Here is a 22,188-nt window from a genome sequence, read left to right on the forward strand (position 1 = left end):
TAGCTGAAATTGGCTGCTCCTTTCCAGGGAACAGGCAAGTGGGGAAGGAAGCAAGTCACAGGGAGATCTGTGGGAGGTCTGAAAATCCCAAGAGGGCTGCAGCGTCTCACATCATTGCAAAGATGCTAGCAGCAGAGACCAACAAATTACTGGAAATCAAGTCAGCTGATTTGGCAACAGTGCAATGTTGTTCCCTTTGGTGAAGAATATACTAGGATTGATGTAATGCATCTCCTTGAGTTTAAACAAGAGGGTGAGGGTAGAAAGCAGCAGCAACATCTATTGCAAAGCTTTCAAGTGCTAAGAAGAGATGTGAACAGCCAACATATTTGAAACCTAGCATTTACCTACCAAAGGAAGCATATGCATGTTAGTATACTAGCATGTTCATCTCCAGTACTTATTAACTCTATTTCTGATTTTCAATAGATCAACTTTTCAACAGAAAAGGAGGTTAATTCAGATCATTATAACAGGATTAGAAATTTGGCTTTAAATCTTGTTTATTTTTAAACCTCATCACTAAAGCTGAACTCTCGCATCTATCAGGTGCCCACATTTGAAAACGTTAGAAGTCATTTCTTCAACAAGAGCTAATCTATTCTTCATACATATGGATAAAATACTATTAATACTTTTGGTTCAATGTTCAAGAGTAAGGAAGGGGTAAATAAGTTACTTGGGTTAAATAACTTGGACCAGGAAAGGGTAAATAACTTGCTTTCTTTTGTAGTTTTCCCTTAATTCCCATTAATTTTGTGCTTTACTATTTCACATTAAACAATTCTGAGTTAACTTAGAACACACTTTTTTTTGGTAACAGGGGACTTACCAGAATATTGTCTGAGTCCACGTGAGCCATCCATCCAAGCTTAGCTTTCTTCTTAAAGAGCAAAACAGTACTCTTAGAATGGCTTCACATCTAGTTCGTTACAGGTGTTTAGATCACTGTCCATCAGAAGCCATTACTTCCTTATCAAACCTGATGGAACAGAGATCTACTAAAAGCTTTCTGTACGTATATTTCTCCATGCCTTTTAAATGAAAGGAGATACTACCCCTATCAGTCCTCAGTGTTGAGGGAATTGGATACTAGAGCTCCCACAGACACTTACAAGTGTACTTCTTACTAGGAGACAAAATAGCGGTCAAAGATGCCACTTCATTTTGCCAGTGCCCTAAAACAACTGCCTACACCAAAATAATGTGATTGTGCTTAATTACCCACAATCGATCATAAAAAACTTCTGATAGCTATGTTGAAGGAATGTAGGACTCAACTGGTCTTTCTGATTTCTTTCAGTTTTTAGCCCCTGTCCCATGGACTCAAATCTAAGAGGGTTTCTTTAGCATCTCCCACAACTAGTTTCAGGCAAAGAATTTGGGCAGTAGATGATATTGAGATTCCATATAAAATATTTCCTCAGAAAATAGATTAAAAAGCAGTACTTTGGAAGAATCCCAAACAAGCCGCTTGTGGAAAGTCCTTTAAGATACTGAGAGAATTCTTTGGACTGAATAGATGTCCTAGAAAATGGAAAGATATTCAGCCTATTTTGTTTTCCCAAGGTGCTCTCAACACACCTTCTCCCACTCCAAACAAAAAAGTTCTCCCACTAGTAGCCTCTGGAGGCTACTAATCTGCTGCAAACTAAACATTAGTCTTAAAAAAAATATACAGGTCCTCCTCTTGACTATTTCCCATATGGAATCTCTCCTCTGAAGCAGTGAATCAGAGGAGGGACAGGGGAAACAAAAAAGGGGGCATAAATTGCAGATGGTAAAATGTGTGACCTTTTGTGATCTGTCTCTGAAAGCTGGGACAGAGTGGGACTAGACCAGTGGTTCTCAACCAGGGTGTTGAAAGAGTAACCAGGGGTGCTGAGACTGGTGCTGCTGCAACCAGATAACACTGCCCCATATGCAGGGCCACAGCACATGTGCGTACTCCTCCTGCATTGCTCTAAAGCTAGCCAGCTCATGCTGTTGCCTTTCCCAGTCCTACCACCTCCATGCTCCTCCTGGAAAGAGATGCGTGGGACAGTTTCACATCCCTCCATGCCCGTTTCCAAGAGACAACATGCAGTAAATGACCAGGAAGGGATAAAGTACAAGCCAGCTGACTTGCCCGCTTTACAGTGATAATAATAAAGCCATAACGCAGGAGGAGAACATGCCTGGGCCCCAGATACATGGGACAGTTTTACCTGAAGGCAGCAACATCCAGTTGAGAACCACTAAGGTTAAGCCGAGTGCAACAGTGATTCTCAATTAAAGATGTCAACTTTTTTTGGATGTGGTGTGGAGGGGGCCATGACTCTGAAGAGGTTGAAAACCACTGGTCTAGGCAATAGATCCAGACGTGCTGCTCTTCTGATCAGCCATGGCCAATCTACTGCCCTTACTCCCCCCGACTCACTGAAAAGATTCTCTGGCCCCTCCATACATTTTTATAGCTTGAAGCAGTAATGGCATAATGCCATGGACCCTATAATGTCATTCCAGGTCTGTACGTCACCAGAAAGGTGGCTCTCATTACAACTGAGGTGAAAAGAAAGTTAGATTTTGGGGAGGAACTGTTAAACATATGGCTGTTATTTTAATGAAAATGAAAAATCATAAAAGGAAATACATTCGAAAGCATGACCTACCTTAACATTCAAGCCAAGGACTTGTTCTTCAAAACTGCTGCCCTCCAAAACAGGGCAGGTAGATGGGGAGACATGGATTACACGGGGATACTAGATCTACAATTCTCATAAAATGGTACACACCAGGTGAAAAGTAAACCAAAAAGTGTAGCATGTTTCCTTAATCTCTTGAGACATTTATACTGGGTACAGAAAACGCAGGTAAAGAACAGTAGAAAAGTAACGTTTTCAGACAAGGCTATTTCATCAGCATGCCATTGGGAGAACACAATCTCCTTTGGCAGCCTTGGGACCCAGGATGTTCTACTGTCCTAGAGTGAATGGAGACAAGTGGCCCAAGGAAACCATGAAACTGCCTTCATTGTAGATTTCCAATAAGAGACTGTATAGACATTTGTCTGGGATTGTATAGGAATAGTGAATCCTGCATATACCCAGGAGATTGGACTATATGACCTCCAACATCCCCTTCAAAGCTAATGGCAAAGCCAGAGCGAGCAAGGCAATTACCAAAAAAAAAAAAAAAAAAAAAAAAAATATCAAATAATTCTCCACAGCATAAGTGCTGAGAAGTGAACACATTAAGCTAAACTTCAGAGTCATCCCAGCTTCCAATGGGATAGCAACATGCAGTCATCAGATACAAACATTTCTCCTTTCTGTTCCTTGTAATGAATAAGTAAAATTCAAGATTAGGGTTCTGGACAGACAGTGAATGAATGCTAGTCTCAAAAGACCATATACCTAGATAACTTTCAATTCAGTTATGCTGCCTCAACATTTTCCTTTAAGTTACATAAAGAGCCTTGAGGGACTTGCTTCTTTCCACGCATCAGCACATTTGTTTAAGCAGGGTGGCACACATGAACTACTGCTTCTGAATAGCCTGTCTTCAGGTAAAAATACTGCCTATATTTTTTAAAGCCAACATGGGTCTGTTCAAAGATATTAACATATAGTTCTCTCCGTCACAATAAGTACCAAAACTCTGAGTAGTTTTTAGGGCTAAATGTTCTTACTATGTCAAGATCTAAATGACCACAGGATTTCATTTGAAGCTCCTGTACACATTTTATTTATATACAGTCTATCCTTTGCTTGACAGATATCTTCATTAAGACTGGAGGCAAACCAGTCTCCCACTGTGGTCCTCACCTCCCACCCAGGAAAAAGAGAAACAAAAAGGCTGTGTAGACCTTGGGTGTAACTGAATGCAGGGGGTGCCACAAACTCTGACAAGATACAAACAGATCTCATTTTGATCATCTCTTTGCTGCATACAAATTAATAAGCTAGTACAGGTTTTCAACTGTGCCAAGTAACAGAAATCAGTTTGCAAACATGGTAAAACAAGAATGACAAAGAGGGACCCAGGGAGTTGTGGGCTGATCAAAATCAGAGACTGGAAAGTCTTCTTTATATCTGGTACCCTCCCATCTCTTTTAAAAAACAAACAAACAAAGAAAAGCTTTGTAACCAGGAGATATTGAAATGTTATTATATAGATTATTTTCCTCTTGAGTGAAGAAGCAGCAACAGTCACTTACATAGGAGTACTTGTGACAACCGCAGAAGCTCAAAAGGTGAACACTGATGGAAAATGACTTCTTATTGGAAAAGGAGAGGACTTTCTGGAAGAATCAGGTATGTGTTTTGCATGCCTGGAATCAGTAGCGGAAAAAAAAGTTCTCTTGGTCTGATGGCTTCCAAGAATGACTTAAGGCAGGGCTGTCCAATTGCTGGCCTACAGGCCCCCGAGTGCTTAAAACTGCAGCTCACAGGGCTTGTTGGCACAGCTGCCAGAGCCACTGGTTTAACATGGCTCCAAAACCTAAGGGGAGAAAGCTGCTGCTGCAACTCACCCCTACTCCACCTCCTTACCCACTGCCAAATTCATGGCCCTCAGTCACCATTACCAGCTATAAAACAACAGCAAGGTAAAAGGGAGAGTGACTGGTGGTAGTGTTCACTCCCCAAGTCTGAAGCCACATCAATGCAGCAGCTCCAGGAGTGACAAGCCACTGTTAAGAGGTGGATTGTCTGGCCCACAAGGCACCCCACTGTCTGGACCCAGCTCCCAGAACCTAGTGGATCTGATTTTGGTTTTGACAACAGATTATTTAGCTTAGTATGTCAAATATATGCTTAAGTAATCAAGATAGTTCCTATGTCAAGGAAACAATTTGATGAGTTGCCAACGAAGACCTTGGTAAAGCTCAAGTTGCAGCAAGGAAGGTTTAAGTTGGATATTAGGAAAAAAGAACTCACTAGGAGGGTGGTGAAGCACAGGAATAGGATATTCAGAGAGGTGGTAGAATCTCCATCTTTGGAGGTTAAGGCCTGACTCGACAAAGCCCTGGCTGGGATAATGTAGGTGAGGATGCTTTGAGAACGGGTTTGGACTAGATGACCTCTTGATGTCCCTTTCCAACCCTCGTTACCAATGATTCTATGAAAGAGACAGAAGAGACTTGTAACGTCCCTCCACCATCACAATGAAAGAATCAATTTGTCTTGAGCAGCTGCAATCCTGTTTTGGGAAAGGAAAGGTCAACCAAATTACCCACTACCTCTACCTGTTGAAGTTCTCTTAAAGGGCCGCTTACCCTTGATCGTCCCACTGGTAATGCCTGGCCTGCCAACTGGGTTTACAAAAGCTTTCACTGGTGACTTTCCAATTTAAAAATTAGATGGGGGGGTGTTAAATTTCTACCAGCATGTTATAAAAAACAAGAGAAAAAAATATTTCTCTTGGAAAAGTATGTAATCCATTCATTTCTGTTCAAAACGCCCAGGGACAAGTCTGTAATAGGTCTGCTAGGTGTATGCTATCAAGGAAGAGTCCAGCCAGGGATAAAAGAGAGCTTTCCACCTTCTATTTATTTATGTACTGGTCCCAAAAGCCTTGCAATGATGCTTTCCAATGTTCCAGAAAGATCTGTACCAAAATTGAAGACAGAGGCTGTCTTCTCCCTTTTAGGCTCATCCAAACAGGATGTTACAAGCTGAATATTTAGCATCCCTTACCACATTATTTTATCAAGACATCATATTCCTCTGCCAAAATGCACAAGCACTGGAACTTCAGTATTAGGCTCACAGGCAGTGGCAGAAATTGAGTGTGGAAAGACCAGAGAAACACAAAGGCCTGCTCAAGTTGGCAATAGTGTTTAAGTGTCACAAAGCGCATTATATAATATAAGAAACCCTGGTAGCACTTTTTCAGGGCACTGTCCCATGAATCCTGTGTGGTCCCAGGTTAAATGAGACATCTGATTATCAACACTGATTAGGGGCTTCAAATTATGCTGTTTGCTTTTGGTAAAAAGAAGCAGGGCGGGGGAAGGGGACGGACAGACAGAAAAAAAGAAGGGTTAGAATCTCCAAAACCTGGATGATCCCTTCAGACCAACTACTGGAGAATGAGGCTAGTGTCACCCACAGCTGACCGTCTTTTGTTAAGAGCAAAGAAGTAGGTTGTTTCCAGGACCTGATTAGCCACCAAATGCTGCTTCAACAGAAGGAGTTAGGACACAAGTTATTATTTGGGGGAGGAAAAAAAGCTTACAAAAGCAGGCATCCCTAAAGAGTCCAAAAGGTGCCTCTAAAGAGTTTCAGCATCAACCCAGAGTCATGGGAGCAAACTGCTCACGACCATCCATCCTGAAGGTCCCAAATCCAGAACAGAGCATTGGCCTTTGAACAGCAATGCACAGCAGAAGCAATGAAGAAACGCGTGGCCAGGAAAACGAAAACCTCCTGTATCCAGTCCTCAACGCTCTCCTGCCCCTGCTGCAGCAAATTGTTCGAAGCAAAGATCAGACTTATAAGTCACCTATGTACTCATGTGACCTAACCTCCACCCCCTTCCCCTTCCTTTTTTTCTCCTTTCTCTTTCCCACTTCTTTTCTCTCTTTTTCCCACCCCTCCCCCTGCTGCATGCAGTCCTCTTAGTCTACAAAGGACGAAAGTATAGTATATACAAAAGCAGGCTGCACAATACCAGTATGACTGCCCAAGTTCATGTTACCTTGCTCACTGGTGAAAGAATAGAGCTGGGAGAAAGGGGGCAGAGTCTAGCCATGATGTTCACCAGAAGAGCCAGGACCCAGAAAGCATTAACACAGAAGCATAGTTTGCACTACTAAGAGTGATGGTTTATTTTTATTATTTCCTAAATGAGTAAAAGGGGAGAAGCTGGCAACCCATATGCGTTTAAAATGGTACAACCGTAAAATAATTCAAGTAACCTCAAACAATTCTAAAGGCCAGCTCACCAGGTGACTGGCTGGAGTATGGGAAGTAAAGCAGCTATGTTTTTCCATTATTAAATTTTGCCAAAGCTGGAAAGCAGATTTTGTGCTTGGGCAGCTAAATGTTCAAACATGTGTCAAAGGTGCTTTAATGAACTCCCTAAAATTACCAGCTGAAAGTATCACACCTCACTGATTCCACAATGTATGAAGTTATCAGACTCTCAAGTCTCTCTGTTGCATTAAGGAGAATAAGCAGTCAACTGCAAATTTTCAAAGGTGAAAAAAAAATAAAATATATAAAAAACAAGCACCTGTAATCTAAATATCTTTATCCCAGACTTGCCACAAATCAGTAAAAACGAGAGTAGCAAAGGACATACCTTGGAACTGCTCCCAAAACAATCAAGTTGGCTTTTTGTTTGTTGTTTCCAATTACAGCATTTTTCATATCTCTGTAAATCCAGAAAGAAAAACAAACCCTGGTAAATTATGCTGAGGGCTCAACTCTACTAAATTTACTGTTTCCACAGAGCTCAAGCAACTAGTCCATATATTCCTACAGAGCAAGGTCTCCACTGTCTTTGGCTATACAACTCATTCTCTTAGTGTCTATTATGCCCAAACTCATTCAAATAAGCCGAGTAATTACCCACTTACACATGAAAATCATCACTTCATCATGCTCGCTGACTTCATTGCATATGCACAAAAACCCCCCCAAAACCAAACGAGTAACAGTCTGGGGAATTAATTATTGCTAAAGTAAACCAAGTACTAATATGTACTGTAGTACTCTGTTGGGGGCAGAGGACAAGTGCTTCTAATGAAGGGGAAGAAAAGGTAAGAATGGAAAAAAAGGGGCAGTGGTGAGGGTGTTAACCAGGGACTCTTAAGACCAGGACTTATTTCTCTATTCTATCACAGATATTTGAGTGACTGTGGACAAGTCACAAGGCCTCTGTACCCCAGGATCCTCAGCTGTAAGAGAGGGGACAACAGCATCCCCCTCTATCACAGGAGTGTTGTGAAGGTAAATATATTACAGGTTCATGTTAAGCATCCATATTATGGTAATGGGAGCCAGAGAGGCAGTACTGTCCAAAGCACTGGTGAGGAGTCAACTGTCCAAAGCAAGTGATTCTGCATCCCAGCCAAGCTCCCATTAAAATGTTTAGGTTCCAGGCTTGTATGGCACAGCAAGTTACTACTGCGTTCTAAAAAGCATCCTCTTTGATTCTGGTAACTTTGCTGTTATTATCCATGAATCTCAATGAGTTTAAGAGAGAAAACTAAACAGCCCAGCTTCAATTTCAGAAAGCTAAAAAGAACAAAATTTTCTCCATATTGTACACAGATTTCATTAAAATCTTCAACTCTGCAGATGTACGAGTGGGGGGGAGCATCGTCGACCATTCAACCTCCAACTAAAGGAAAAAGCAGTAGACACGTGGACTCTAACATAGCTTATTCATTTTACAAAGCTAACCTTTCAGTGATTATACATAAAACTTTACCTTCAGTTGTTTCAAATCGATTTGCTGTTCCTATTTTGGATTTTATCTAGACTGCTATTATGATGTTCTATTTTCACAGGCTTACAGCTGTTCCAACAGCTCTAGTTAACAACTAAAATGTTTCCCAAACAGCTGTCTGGACATTCTGTAGGACTGGGAGGTGGGGAGAGAACAGGACAAGGTTTTCTAAGCCAGAGATAACTCTAAAATGGACACAGTTTGGAAGATTAAAATTGGGTATCTAACTAACTGGAAATTTCTCCATGAAAATAGAAAAGATTTTTAAAATAGGGTTTAGAAACTAAAATCAAAACAAAAGGAAAACCCCACTTTTTCCTATAGTGCAGTACTTAAAAACTTAGATTTACAACATAATCTTATAAACTGATTTCAGTGTTTCCCTGTTCAACAACTTAAAATGAAGTTAAATCAATATTGGCATTTTTCACTCTCCCTCCCCCCTCCTCTTCCCCAACACACTGTTTCACTTCCTAGGTGTCAAGGGAATCAGATGGGAGGCATACACCAGTCCTTGGAGAGAGAAGTAGGAGACATCTGGTAAGAACCCTAGGACTTGCTTCTTCCAAGGAGAAAGCCAGAAGGCACTTGCTCGGTCCTGATAATCTGCCTGACTGTTCTAAATGCCTGAAAGATATATGACCGCAGGCATCACCAGCGGCCAAATGCTGAGAGAGGGAGGTCTTGCAACAGCATACCTGGTAACATAATACATGACAGCAGTCACAGGCATGTCTGTTAGGATTTGACTTGTGAATCCTTTCACAGAGTGGCTGAAAGCTTTACAAGAAAAGCAAGACTAAGTTCTAACACGTTTTATGGGGTTAACAGTCCTGCAGATGGGTTCAGATGAGTTTCCCTACGCTTAGAAGAATCAATCACCAAGACCTTGGTGGAAAGAGGTGAGGAAGTGTCAATTCTTTTCCAGATGTGATGTTGGTCTATCCATTCAAGAAAAAATAGAAACGTTTACGAACTGTCACCTGGTTGCGTTCATGTTTGGTTGGTAGACTGATCTCAGCAACTACATGAAAGGGCAGAGGTGAAGTTTGGTAAGCAGCCAACAAATGGACAAACTACCATATCCTAGTAGTTTAGAGGGCTAGGAACATAATCAAAAGACTTCTGAACTTTAGCCCTAATCATTTCAAAGCTTTCCAGTGGAAGGAAAGAAGTCTTTGCTTTGTGACTTCTGTAATCCACACTGGTATCACAATAAGTTTTGCATGGCTTGTTGTGAGGCTCATGATGTAGAAGGAGGTGAGGATAGCCTCTATGGACTGGTCACTTTGTGTGGAAATATTCATTACCAGCTAATCATCTAGATAGGCTGTACAGGGGCTCCCACTGGAGCCTTCTCAAACAGACTGATGCTACCACTAGGCACCTAAAACACTGTTGCACAAAAAGGCCAAAAGGGCAAGCTGCCTGTACTCAAAAGTTTGTACGAGACAAAAAACAAACTTGTTGAGAACTCCAAGATCTAACACGTGGGATATTGCCTTCTTTTTGGGGATGGGAAAGTAACAGTAGAAGCCCCTGCCCCTAAACTCATGGAAACATCTTTCACTGCTCTTGGTTGTAAAAGGGAGTATACATCTCGTCTCACATGAATGCCTTTTTGGTTATGTTCCTCAATGGATAAGAACAGAGGTTGCGTGGTTGGCAAGAACCAGGACCAGAGAGTATCCACAGGCAACTTAAAACCCACCAGTCTTATGGTATTTCTAGATCAAGTCTACAAAGAAAAAAGTAGTTGAGAGAACAAGAAAATGTACAATAATTGGTCAAAGGCTTAATTAATTTGTCAAACCTGCTGCCTGGCTATCGACGGAGTATAAGCAGAACAGCTGGAATTTCTTCTGTTCTGGAAAAGTGGTCTCCTCATGGAAGTAGGAGGAGATGGTGGGGGCAAAGGTCAAGAAAAAAAAAAAAAGGACAAAGTCGGTAGATTAGAAATGGAAGACTGCCACCTAAAGGTTCTGTGAAATGTCACGTGCTTGGTGCATCAAGAGGGGTTGTTCAGAGTCTTAAAATACTGTATTTTTTCCCCACATACAACATGCCCTGGAATAAGATGTGCACCTTGGTTTTGAAGGGCAGGATGAAAGAGATCTTTCCTTATAGTAAGTAACTGAGTGCAGCAGCTAAGAGCCTGAGCCTGCTTGTTCTACTCCCTGTGGATCACCTACAGTATACTTTCACTTTTGCCCGGTATGCAGCAGAAATTGCTCTTACATCAAATACTACTTACTATGTTGTTTTAAGAGCAAAGTTTGGCCTTCAGCCATGATTCATAAAAAGGACTTCAGAACTTTTCTTTTTGGAAAAAAGAAGCATAGGTAAAACTGAACTTGAAATCATGACAGCCAATATTATGGCACAACCTTCTCTATTCATTTTTTCCTCTTTTCAACTAAAATTATTTTAATAAGTAAATGGGTACTTCCACAACTTTAGGAAGTGGAGGGGAAAGTGTAGCTAGCTAAGCATCTGGCATACAAACTAGATACAATGCTAAACAAGCTTTCAATAGCAGTAGCTTTTTCTCTAGGTGTTGAAAGAATCTTTCCTCCATTTCAGTATATTCAGCTAATCCAGCTCAATGTATTAGTTCACTCTAAATTGACAAACTGATACAGAGTAGAAAGAGCAGAAAAGCCTTGGTTTTCCTTTTCTAATCTATGAAAAAAGTTTGAGAGAATGAGTCCTACTAATTCTTAACACTGTAAAAAGATGGTAACCAAAGTCATAGCACAATTTGTCAACTACAAATATTACTACTTCCGTTTAATTAAAAAGTACAAGATGTTTTTTGATGTTTGGATATATTTTGAGTATAAAGCAAATAATTCAAAAATGCTGTTTGTTATTTTTAACTAAATTCCAGAGCAGCTGTGAGTAGGGAGGGGTAAGAAAGTGGCAACAGCCTAGGTGCCTCCCCAGATAAAGCGGGGACCATCCCAGAATCATTCCTCCATCTTTCTTATAGGATAAGTCTCCCCCTGCTGTCAACTAGTATAAACCTGAGTGGTAGGAGTTTGTGTCTAGTCTAATAAAACTGAAAAAAAATGCAGCTATACCAAAAAAATTCTCTAAACTGTAATTTAGTAGAACAAGGCACATTGTGCAAATAGGACTAGTAACCTATACTGCCAACATGAAATATAGAAATACAATTTTGTTCTGTACCAAAAAAAAAGTGAGAATTGACTTCCTAGGAAGAAAAAAACCCCCATGTAATCTTTTACACCGATTTGTATAATTTAAAACTGGTAGCTTAAAAAACAAACAAACCAAAAAAAAAGACCAACTTGAAAAACTTTGGAATAATGAGAGTTTCTTGAAGTGAAAGTAACATCTTACCCTCCCCAAGGGTAGATCTAATGATATTCATAGATTGTAGAGTCAGAAGGGACCACAATGGATCATCATGTCCGACCCCCTGCCAGGAAAGAGGACCGAGGTCAGATGACCCCATCCAGGTGACTATCTAGCCTCTTCTTGAAGACCTCCCAGCTAGGTGCCTGCACCCCCTCTCTTGGAAGCCCATTCCAGATCCTGGCCACCCTTACTGTGAAAAATTTCTTCCTAATATCTAACCTAAATCCACTCTCAACTAGTTTACATCCATTATTCCTAGTCACTCCCTGGGGCGCCTTAGTAAACAGCGCTTCCCCTATTCCCCGTTGACCACCCCTAGTAAATTTAGAGGTGGCCACAAGATCTCCCCTCAGCCGTCTCTTGTGAAGGCTGAAGAGATTCAGCTCTCTCAACCTCCCCCCATAGGGTCTATCACGAAGGCCACTAATCATGCGAGTGGCCCTCCTCTGGACCCTCTCCAGATTCTCCGCGTCCCTCTTGAAGTGTGGCCCCCAAACTGGACACAGTACTCCAACTGCGGCCTGACCAGTGCCGCATAGAGGGCGAGCATCACCTCCTTTGTTCTATTAGTCATGCACCTGCTAATGCACGACAAGGTGTGATTGGCCTTGTTGACGGCCTCGTTACACTGCCGGCTCATGTTCATCTTGGAGTCAAATATGACTCCAGGATCCCTCTCTGCCTCCCAGCTGCTGAGAAGGACACTCCCCAACCTATAGGTGTGCTGGGGGTTCCTCCTTCCTAGGTGGAGTACCTTACATTTATCTTTATTAAATTGCATCCTATTTCTCTCTGCCCACTGATCCAACCTGTCCAGGTTAGCCTGAATCTGCTCCCTGCCCTCCAGTGTACTAACTTTGTCCCATAACTTGGTATCATCAGCTTACTTGGAGAAGGTGCTCTCCACCCCCTTGTCCAAATCGCTGATGAAGATATGAATAATAATTGGTCCGAGGACCGAACCCTGCGGGACCCCGCTGCCCACCTCCCTCCAGGCCGAGAAGGAACCATCAACACCACTCTCTGGGTGTGGTCCCTAAGCCAGTTGGCCACCCACCTGATCGTGTAGGCATCCACTCCTTTGGGGACTGTTAGCTTCAGTAACAGTCCCCAAAGGCTCCCAGCAGCTTCCATGAGCTAAAAAGAATCACCTACAGGTCTTCAAACATTAATTGGCATCTATGTGGCCAATGCATTCTAGGCTACATGAAAGAAACATAACTTAGCTTTGGGAACCTACGCTCTCCCTCAAATCAAAGAACACAAGTCATCACACTGTAAATGTAGGCTGTTGTGTGCTCTTCTTATACTATTCCTTTCCTTCCCACCTTGGCATCATTTTCTCTCTTGTATGATCAGAATTTTCTGCTTAGTTTATAATGCATTCACTTTTTCTTCCTCTTTTTCCCATATTAGATCTCTTTTTCTCCCTATATCTTCTCTTCCCCCACAGCATACTGAAACGCTTTTCACTAAAGTACTTTAATTTAACCCTCAGTCTCTTCTAATCACGCTCAACGCAGTTTTTGCCTCCCTCATTACCCCTCTGAAATATTTGTTCTAGCTAGGGACCCCCAAGAGAAGATTATCAACAAAAAATAGAGAGAAGAAACCTAATTTTACCTGTTACTTGTGGGTACCTACTACTTTCTAACCCGGCAGAAGCCAGCAGGCAGTACAGAACATTCTCTGTCAAGTGAAAGGACAGAACACTCTCCATAAGGAAAACCAATTTTATTTGAGGTGACCCTATATCCAAAGAGACTAGCTTAAAGAAGGAGAGAGATTCAGTTATGCCTCAACCCCACTGGGGCCTCAGTTTAAACATTTTCCAAACACTGACTGTAATCAATACAAAGAGATGTTTGCAGACTTCTTAAAACTATAGCTTCAAGATGCAAACTGCTCTATTCATTTCAGTGTGTCCTAACTCAAGATGCCAGCAGTTATACTTTAAATACCAGCACTGTTGATTCTTTGTATTCAAAGGATAAGCAAGCATAGAAAGTATTTTTTGTAATCCACACTAACATTTCTCAAAGCGTAAAGACATCCTTTGGGAAACTAAGGCACAGAAAGGACTAATTTAAATAATTCCTCTTCAGCATCACATGGAAAATGAAGCAAGCATCCTGCAACCCTGCTAAAAGGGGACAAGGCTTGCAAAAGTTTAGGAAATACTAACCCAAGAGATATTTCTTGCAATTCCAGTGACTGAATGAAGAGGTTCTAAAGGGCAAGTGTGTCACCAAGATATCAGTCTACCATAACAAAAAAAAAAAAAAATGGTTACGCCAAAAAGGCCAACACTTGGTGGTTGCTGAAAAGTAGGCCGATGACATTTCAGTTTCCAAAAGTGTTTCTACAAGATCCATTCATCTGGAAGAACCTTCCTTGCAAAACAAGCCTTTGAGAGAGTTACACAACTGGTGGAAATTGGTAGTGAACCTGTGATTCACAAGATCCGGAACGCTGTTGTATGACAAGATACTTCTAAGAATAAGCCTTGATAAGCAACCCACCTAAAACAAGAGAGAAATAAAAATTTACTCTTGTCTTTAGCAAACAAGGTTGTCCTCAGCTTTAGGGAAGCATAAAGAATGGATGAGAATGAAGGTCGTTGCTTGAAATGAGCAAGGATACTACTATATTCCCTTGCTAGAGTGCTGTTCTACCAAGTTGAAACATTAGAGAAATTTACTGTGCAACTCAAGTTTTATAACCTTTCAATAATTTTAAACACCTTGTTTGTTCACATGAAAGTCCTCAGACCTGTTTGCAGGAGGACTATCTACAGTTTGGAGTGGGGAGCCCACCCTATCTAGTTTGTGTTCATGCTAATTCAGCATTATAGATTAATCTGCAAATGGTTAAAATTCTTTATTACAGAAAAGGCTAGTGGTGCGATTCTTTTAGGGTCATTGTCCCTCAACACTTAGTTCTCTTTTAAAGTGAAAGAGCCAGAAATCCCATATAGAAGTTGCCCTTGCACACTGTCAGAGGCAGATCTAACACAAGGCGGTATGCTTTCCCACCATTAAAAAAGAACCAACACCCCAAAATCATGAATAAAAAAAAAAGTTAAGACTCAAGCTCTTAACTTGAATCATGGTCCCCACCAATAAGACATTAATAAGACATCTTTCACACCCTGGATATTTATGGGTCACAGGGGAAGAGATGATAGAAAGGGGGTGAACTGAAGTTTTGGAATTCTTTTAAGACATTTGTCCCAAGATTACTTCAAAACCATATTCACCTGAAACAGCAGCAGCCAAAAGGAAAAGTGCTTCAGGGGAAGGAGGAAAAAAAAAAAAAAAAGAAAAAGCTCCTATGAAAAAAGGACCTAATTACCTTGAGGAAAGGCCACCATGACAGCAGCTTCTCTAGCCCTTCCAGTGCAAAAACAAAAGATAAGGGAAGAGAGTTGACAGCTCTGACACTATTGGAAGCTGTAATTAAAAGTTTCATCTTAAGTTACAGGAGGATACGAACTTGTTGGCCATGATCTTCAGGTCCAAATAATGTTTAGAGATGTGTTTCACCCCATCCAAATGAACTTGGCTAAGGCTCAAGACCCTTTACCAGAAATTGTAACCCTGGCCTCGTAGAAAAGAGGGGTTTCAGGATAACCCAAAATGTAACATTATTAAAAAAATTTAAAACTCCAAATTAAGGGATTTCTTCAAGTATCTTTCTAGACTCCTTTACAATTTCTTTATATCCAGGTGAAGCAGAGAACAGGTGACAGAGTACTGCAAGAACCAGGAGTTTGCAGACTATTACAGTTGTTCAAAGGCAATGGACAGAAATCCAAAACATTCTAATAATTAATGTTTCAGTCCTTGGTAGCCACCATTCCATCAACTGAAATCAAGACCCAAGTTACAGCAATGACAAAACAAGGAGCAATGGTATCAAGCTGCAGCACTGAAAGTTGAAGTTAGATATCAGGAAAATCTCTCACTAGGAAGGTAGTAAAGCACTGGAACAGGTACCCAGACAGGTTGTGGAATTTCCATCCTTGGAGGTTTTTAAGCCTTGGCTGGAATGGTCTAGTTGCGGTTGGTCCTGCTTTGAGCAGGTAGTTGAACTAGATGTGTTCTCCTAAAGTCCCTTCCAACTCTCATTTCCTATGATTCTTTGAATTTCAGCCATAACACAGAAAGAATGGCCGTCTTGGGGATGGAAGATCTTAAAAGACTTGTCCAAATTCAGTAAAGCTTCTAAGATGCCCTGCTGATAAAGACTTTTTCTAACCACTGGACCACATCAAGCTCAATATCTTTCCCAGGAATTCTTAAGTCAGGTAAGGCACTTTGCCCTTCTTCCTGTCTTTCATCCTAAAATGACCTTGGATTAGCAGAAGCTGGGTACAAGGATCTACATTATTCAAAGGAGAATGAATCACATCCATTCATCTGCTCACCTACCTCACTCTAGGGGTACTTGGCTGAAGATGCAGGCCAGAGGTGTCAAAAATATAGTCCACAGTCCAAACCCAGGTGATAGGACCTTTTCTTCCAGCTCCATCATTGGGCTATGGACAGGACCACCAGTGGTTATGGACCTTAGCCTTCCCTGAAAGCAGATATGGGAAAGGAAAGGAAAACTAGAGTCTGACTTTTCTAAACAGAGAAGCAGGGAACCTATTGGTTCCCTATTACACTGCAGGACTAGAACTCTTTATCTAAATTGGACAGGCTATTTAAAGAAGCACTTGAGACATCAGATGGGAGTCAGAAGCATCTTCAGTTACAGTAGAACACAATGACCCTAAGAGTGCTCTGAGGAGCATGTAGGGAATCTAAAACAACAGAGATTATCTGTCAGAGTCAAGAATCTCTTTAGGACAAGGGTCAGCAACCTTCCTTTACCAACACGGGTCAGATCTTATGACCAGTCCTAGCTGTGGGCTGGAAGTCTCCACCCCTATCCACTCTCGCAGGGACTGGCTGGCAGATTCCCAGCCCCCCAGCAGCAAGGGCAAGATCAGGTCCTTCATAGAAGCACAGTCTACAGTGAAGTGAAACTCAGCAGGGAATAGGAGGAGCACAGCCTGATGCAGCTCCCTGACACCCCACTGTGCCAAGTCGGACCTCTCTGCAAGCTGGATCTGGCACCTGGGCCATAGGCTGCTGACCCCTGCTCTAGCACATGGGGAGGAAGGGGTAAGGCGGGGACCACACACACCTCAAAGGATCACAATTAGTATGAAAGGGACTCACCCCTTGGATATTTTCTACCTCTCTTTTGAAATATTTCAGGAACTCTGGCTAACATCAAAAAGAAATGAGTCAGAAAGCTCCAGCCATTATGAAAAAGCCAGGTTCTGCCACAAAAAGAGTAATTCCTGAGCAGCTTGGAACTTCATATGCCATGTTGCTATCTACTATTGGAGAGAGGCAGTTTGTAGATCCAAGTAGGAAGAGCTAGTGAGCTAATCATAGCACCATCTTCCTACAGATTTGAAAGCCTCAAAACATATTTTTCCTTAGAAATTTTCAATCAAAGACATCTCCTTACTACTGGTGCTAGCATAAAAAGAAAGAAAAAATGATTTTGCCTGGATTAAGTTTAAGAGAAAGCCAAAAGAGAAGCCTCTGGATCTCTTGTGCCAATACTGTACATCAAGAGACCCATGTTCCTTTATGTACTATGAGGGAAAGGTAATATCTGCTCTGGTGACTGAATAAGGAAAAAGAGGTACCACAAGACCTAGAAGACAGGGAGCACGTGCCTACAATAAATTTATGAAAAAGCCTTTTAAGTGCTCACATAATGTTTAACCCTGTTCTTGAAGGTTATGTGGCTGGACTACCAAAAATATGGACCACAAAAAGAAAACGCATTAAATTAGGCTTGTAACCTTTGCATTCAATCCATGTGATATTTTCCAAAAATTTCCTAAATTTCTCTAGAAAAATACAAGCCACCTCCTTCTTTCCCTTGAAGTGCAAAATAACTCAGAGTCAAGAAAACCTAGCCTACTAGTGATAACTGCTCCAGCTCATATGACTTACATGACACCTTGCAGGACTTTCTGGGGATCAGGGTCAAATAATCTGTCAACATAGTGGCGACTGCTAGCTGTGACTTCCTGCAGAGGAAAGATAAAAGACATTTAATGAATTTACATCAGTTCTTTAACTGCAGATCCCAAACAGTAATACCTCATGGAGACAGAAGAATATACAAAACCTACCAAAAAAGGTAATGACAGAACTAAACAATCACACTCAAATATGCAATATTTATTACCAGAAACCATCCAAATTAGAATATTAAATTTGAGGGTGATTTTGGAGGAGGGATTATACAGTATAAATATTCAGATAGAGGAAATGATAAAGCCATGGTTCTCAACCAGGGTGCTGCCAGATGAGAACCTGCCAGAGATGCCACAACCCTGGCACTGCCACCACCATAGGGTGAAACTGCTCCAAACAGCTGTTTTCAAATGCCACATTGGAGCCAAACTGAGAAGCAGCAGCAGCAGCAAGGCACATCTGCTTGCATTTCATTATTCTGGCAGGCACGACACTTCTGCGGCAACCCTTCCCAGCTCAGCTCAAACATGCTACCTGAAAACAGAGGTGCATGGGGCACTTCTACCTACTGGTAGCAGCATTGATCTCCATGGTGGGATGATGCTGTGCCCTGCATGCCTCCATTTTCAGGAGGAGTCAAACTGGGCAGGGCTTCAGTAGAAGTAGCACCTTCTCCTGCATAAGGTAATGCAAGCAAGCATGCCTTTCTGCTGCAGCCACATCTCAGTTTGCAGAGAACATGGGGCGGTTCTATCTGCTCCATGGGCCTCTGTTTATGGGAGACGCCACACTGAGTCAGACCAGGAAGGGCTGCAACAAGAGCACATGCTCCTGCCTCTTTTCCATCTGACTTTCCAGGAAGCACATGGCAGTTTGACCTGCCATGGCCCCTCCCAGGTCTTGTGTGCCCTTGTACCAGACCCCTGCCCCCCTCACATGTTCCGTGTGCAGTCCAGCACTCTGCCCCTTAGGACCCCATAGAGCTGAATATTAATGTTTTATAAATATGATAATATAACCATTCATATTTGTTTTTTGTTAAAAGGGGGTGCCCCAAACTTCTAAAAAGTTTTGGAGGGGTGTTGAGCCTAAAAAGATTGAGAACTACTGTGATAAGGGCACATGCATGAGCATTTGGGAGTTCTAATGTCTGTGGGCAGGGCGTATGAGCTGAGTTTGGTCTGGATGTCAGCACTTCCTTAACTGGCAGTTTAAACACAGTTTAGTAGCTGTATGAAAAGGAAACACTTGCACAACATTAGTTCTTGGTTAATTTCTGGTGTACTGTAATTTATCATGCATTTCCAGACATTACAAAGAGTGCATTTAAAACAGCTCAGGTTGCTCAAGCAGAATACACACCCACATAACCCCTCCACAGCAAGGAAGAGTGCCATTAAAAGTTCTCTCTCTAATACACCTTACACCCCTGCATCACCTATTCAAATTGCACTGAGGCTCTGATTCCTACAGAGTCATCCCACATAGCTCCAACAGGGACAGTAACACAGTACACTCCACATCCCTCACACATCTCAGCATAATACAGAAGTTAACTTTGTTCTCAGCAACAGAACATACATGCCTACATTCATAAAAAGCATTTCTTGTATCTTAGCAAAGCCTTCTCCAATGCTTTTTCTGATAAATTAATACACTACACTAAAAGTTGCTTGATTTTCAAAAGTACCAGGCATCTGCGGGTCTCCCTGACCTATTGGGATTTGTTTGTATTCAGCACTCCTGAAAAAAAAAAGGTCACATATTAAGGGATTTCCTAAAGCCATATGTAAGCAGCTAGCTCAGGGCATCAGATTTGGAAAATTTAGCCTGCACCCTTATAAAAGATGTTAAGGTCTGTCAACTGAGCCTTTTCTTCCTTTATTAAGCTTTTACCCTCTTCCTTGATGAATTTCCTTGAAAGAATGAAGGTGATTTGTGGAAGCTCTGCCTTGTTTTTGGAATGGCAAGTGACCTTGGACTAAACCTTCACCTCTTTATCCAGCTGGATTTCTGGTGTGGTACCACCCTCCTCCAGACCAGTGTGGCATCACGGGGCAGATGATGAACCACCTGGAGCATCTAGATCTACATTTCCTTCAAGAATGGCTTCTGCTTATTACATCACTTTGGTTATCTAGCCCAAGGGAGCAGGATAGTCTCAGCACAACCCAGGTGAGGCAGGGCACGTATGGTGAGGCAGGACCCAGATAGATTTTAGGTCCAGACCTTCATTAAGCTTCCAAAGCTAGAATCTGCTGCTTTCTAGCCTGCTGACCAGCTCTAAAGTTCAGGTAAAGCAGGAGTGTCAGGACACTGGCAGATTTCTGCAGCATGTGATGCACCCCAGCTGGTATCAAGCGTCCTTGAGTTCTGATGGACATGGGGATTGGCAGCAGAAGGGTGAGCAAGGGCTGATACATTCCTTGCTACTTCTTGTGTCATCGCTGCTGCAGTCCTAACTCCTCTGCTAGTGGCCTCATCATCACCCCTTTGCCCATGCCAGAACTGTAGCTGTTGCTGCTATGTCACAGGGCAAGTACAGTGGCTGCAGTTTCAGCTCCAGCACAGGCCAGGCAGCGGAAATCAGAGCTGAGCCCCATGCCAGATCAGCTATCTCCCTGTACCTAAAGCCACAGCCAAAGCTGCTATCACTGCATACCCCAGGCTGGACACAGTGTACAAGGCAAATTTCATACCCATCAAGTACAATGTCTTCTAAACCTAGTGAGAAAAAGCAAACCAAAACAGACACAGATTATTTATAATAAAAGTGGCAACTGGCCTCTAGACCATTTCATGCCAAGTGGGCAGGACATTACCTAAAAGTCGTTTCATAAGAGTTAAGACACAGTTACTGCAAGATACTATTTGAGGCTGGCAAGCTAGGATTTACAAACATGGGACACAACTGCAGTCAGTAAACAAACGTGTGTCCCAGAGGCAAAGAATGAAAGCACCCCTTTCAATATCCACTTAAAAGCAATATACCCCGCCAAAAGATCAAAGGGCAACTGCAGTGGATGTGCCTCCTCCCTGCACTACAAAGCACAGCAACTAGGCCACCTGAGAAGACCCAGAAGACTTACAAGAGCAAAGGGATCAGGCTTCTATTGCCAAGCTGATTTCCACTTTCTGGCAATGAACTGGCAAGAGTGCTCTACAATCCCTGTATAGCAGTTTTTACAAACAAGACACGAGGTTGGCAAGATGTTTTCAGTGAACAGTAAACATTTGCCAGAAAAACAGAGCTTTGAAATAACCCAAACTACTTGTGAAATCCCACTGAATCCACTTATTTCAGCCGCAATACAGAAGATTTTTTCTAATGTCAAAACATTTTCAGAAGAACGGTTTGCTTTGAAAGGCATTTTGTTATATGTGAAGTGACCTATGATTTAAAAGGGGCACAAAGCAGCTAAAGTGCCTGCAAATGAAACAGAACATGCGTTTTGCTCATACCAAAACAAAGTTCTGCTTCAATTTGAGAACACTCCTCTTCTTCAACCACCGAACCGAGTAGTCTTTTATTTGCCCAGCTCTACCTAGCAAAAATACAGGCCTCCAGGAAGCGCAGACCCAACTGGTCCTCAAGGATCAGCATAAATGCAGGTAGAACAAGGCAAGAGGAGCTTCCTTCTGAAAGGAGAAAGTAATACTACAGCTCTCACTTCAAAGGAGAGAGCAAATCCAAAATTAAACATGATGTAGACAAGAGAATGGGAAAGACACCAGGGTAACATCCAAATGCCTCTCAGCCCTTTAACTATCTAATGCAAAAATTGACAGATCTGTGGCTCAAGGATCAGACTCTTAAATCACCTAAGGACCCGTCAGTGACCCATGGTAGAGATAGTCCTTGAATCACGGGATGGCCAATGAGGCAGAAATGGTATCAGGACACAAACACTACTTTGGCTCTTACATTTAACATTGAGACACACTATCCACTAAACCAGGAGTGGCCAACTTGGGGCATGGCTGCCTCAAGGGGCACAAGACACTTCTGCATGTGGTCCACCACAGATTCAGGACAGGGGAAAGCACAGCAGCAGGTGGGGTGGCAAGTGTAAAGCTGAGGGGCAGATGGGGTGGGGAGCACAGGACTGGGAGCAGGCGCAGCGGGGAGGGAGCCCCTTGAAGAGCAGCCAGTAAGTAAAGCAGGCAGGCAGGCAGTTCAGCAGCAGGCAGGGAACAAGTGGAGAGCAGAGCAGCAGGTGGGGCGGGAACAGAGCAGCAGATGGGGCACCAGGCAGGGCGTAGGGCGGAGCGCAGAGCGGCGAGGGCAGGGCGGGGAGCGGAGCGCAGAACGGCC

At 42.4% G+C, this 22,188-nt stretch overlaps 1 protein-coding gene across 8 annotated transcripts in view; it reads right to left on the reverse strand.

Moving 5' to 3' along the window:
• ARMC8 (armadillo repeat containing 8) overlaps positions 1–21,822 on the reverse strand; it is a 108,090-nt gene extending 86,268 nt beyond the window's left edge. For 6 of the 8 annotated variants that reach the window (XR_003096464.1, XM_014525240.2, XM_014525239.2 and 3 more), the window contains exons 1-2: positions 17,847–17,923; positions 7,288–7,359 (exon numbers count right to left, since the gene is read on the reverse strand). Coding sequence is in view for 7 of the 8 variants with exons in the window: in XM_014525240.2 (XP_014380726.1) it covers positions 7,288–7,355 (68 nt within the window). In the remaining variant the exon portion in view is untranslated. Of the gene's footprint in view, positions 1–7,287; positions 7,360–16,256; positions 16,405–17,846; positions 17,924–21,798 lie in introns of those variants that run through there. The other 2 variants (XM_006034753.3, XM_025216825.1) reach the window with 2 other exon arrangements.
• Between the last annotated feature and the right edge of the window lie 366 nt (positions 21,823–22,188).

This window comes from Alligator sinensis, unplaced genomic scaffold, assembly GCF_000455745.1.
Source record: "Alligator sinensis unplaced genomic scaffold, ASM45574v1 scaffold1264_1, whole genome shotgun sequence".
NCBI lineage: Eukaryota > Metazoa > Chordata > Crocodylia > Alligatoridae > Alligator > Alligator sinensis.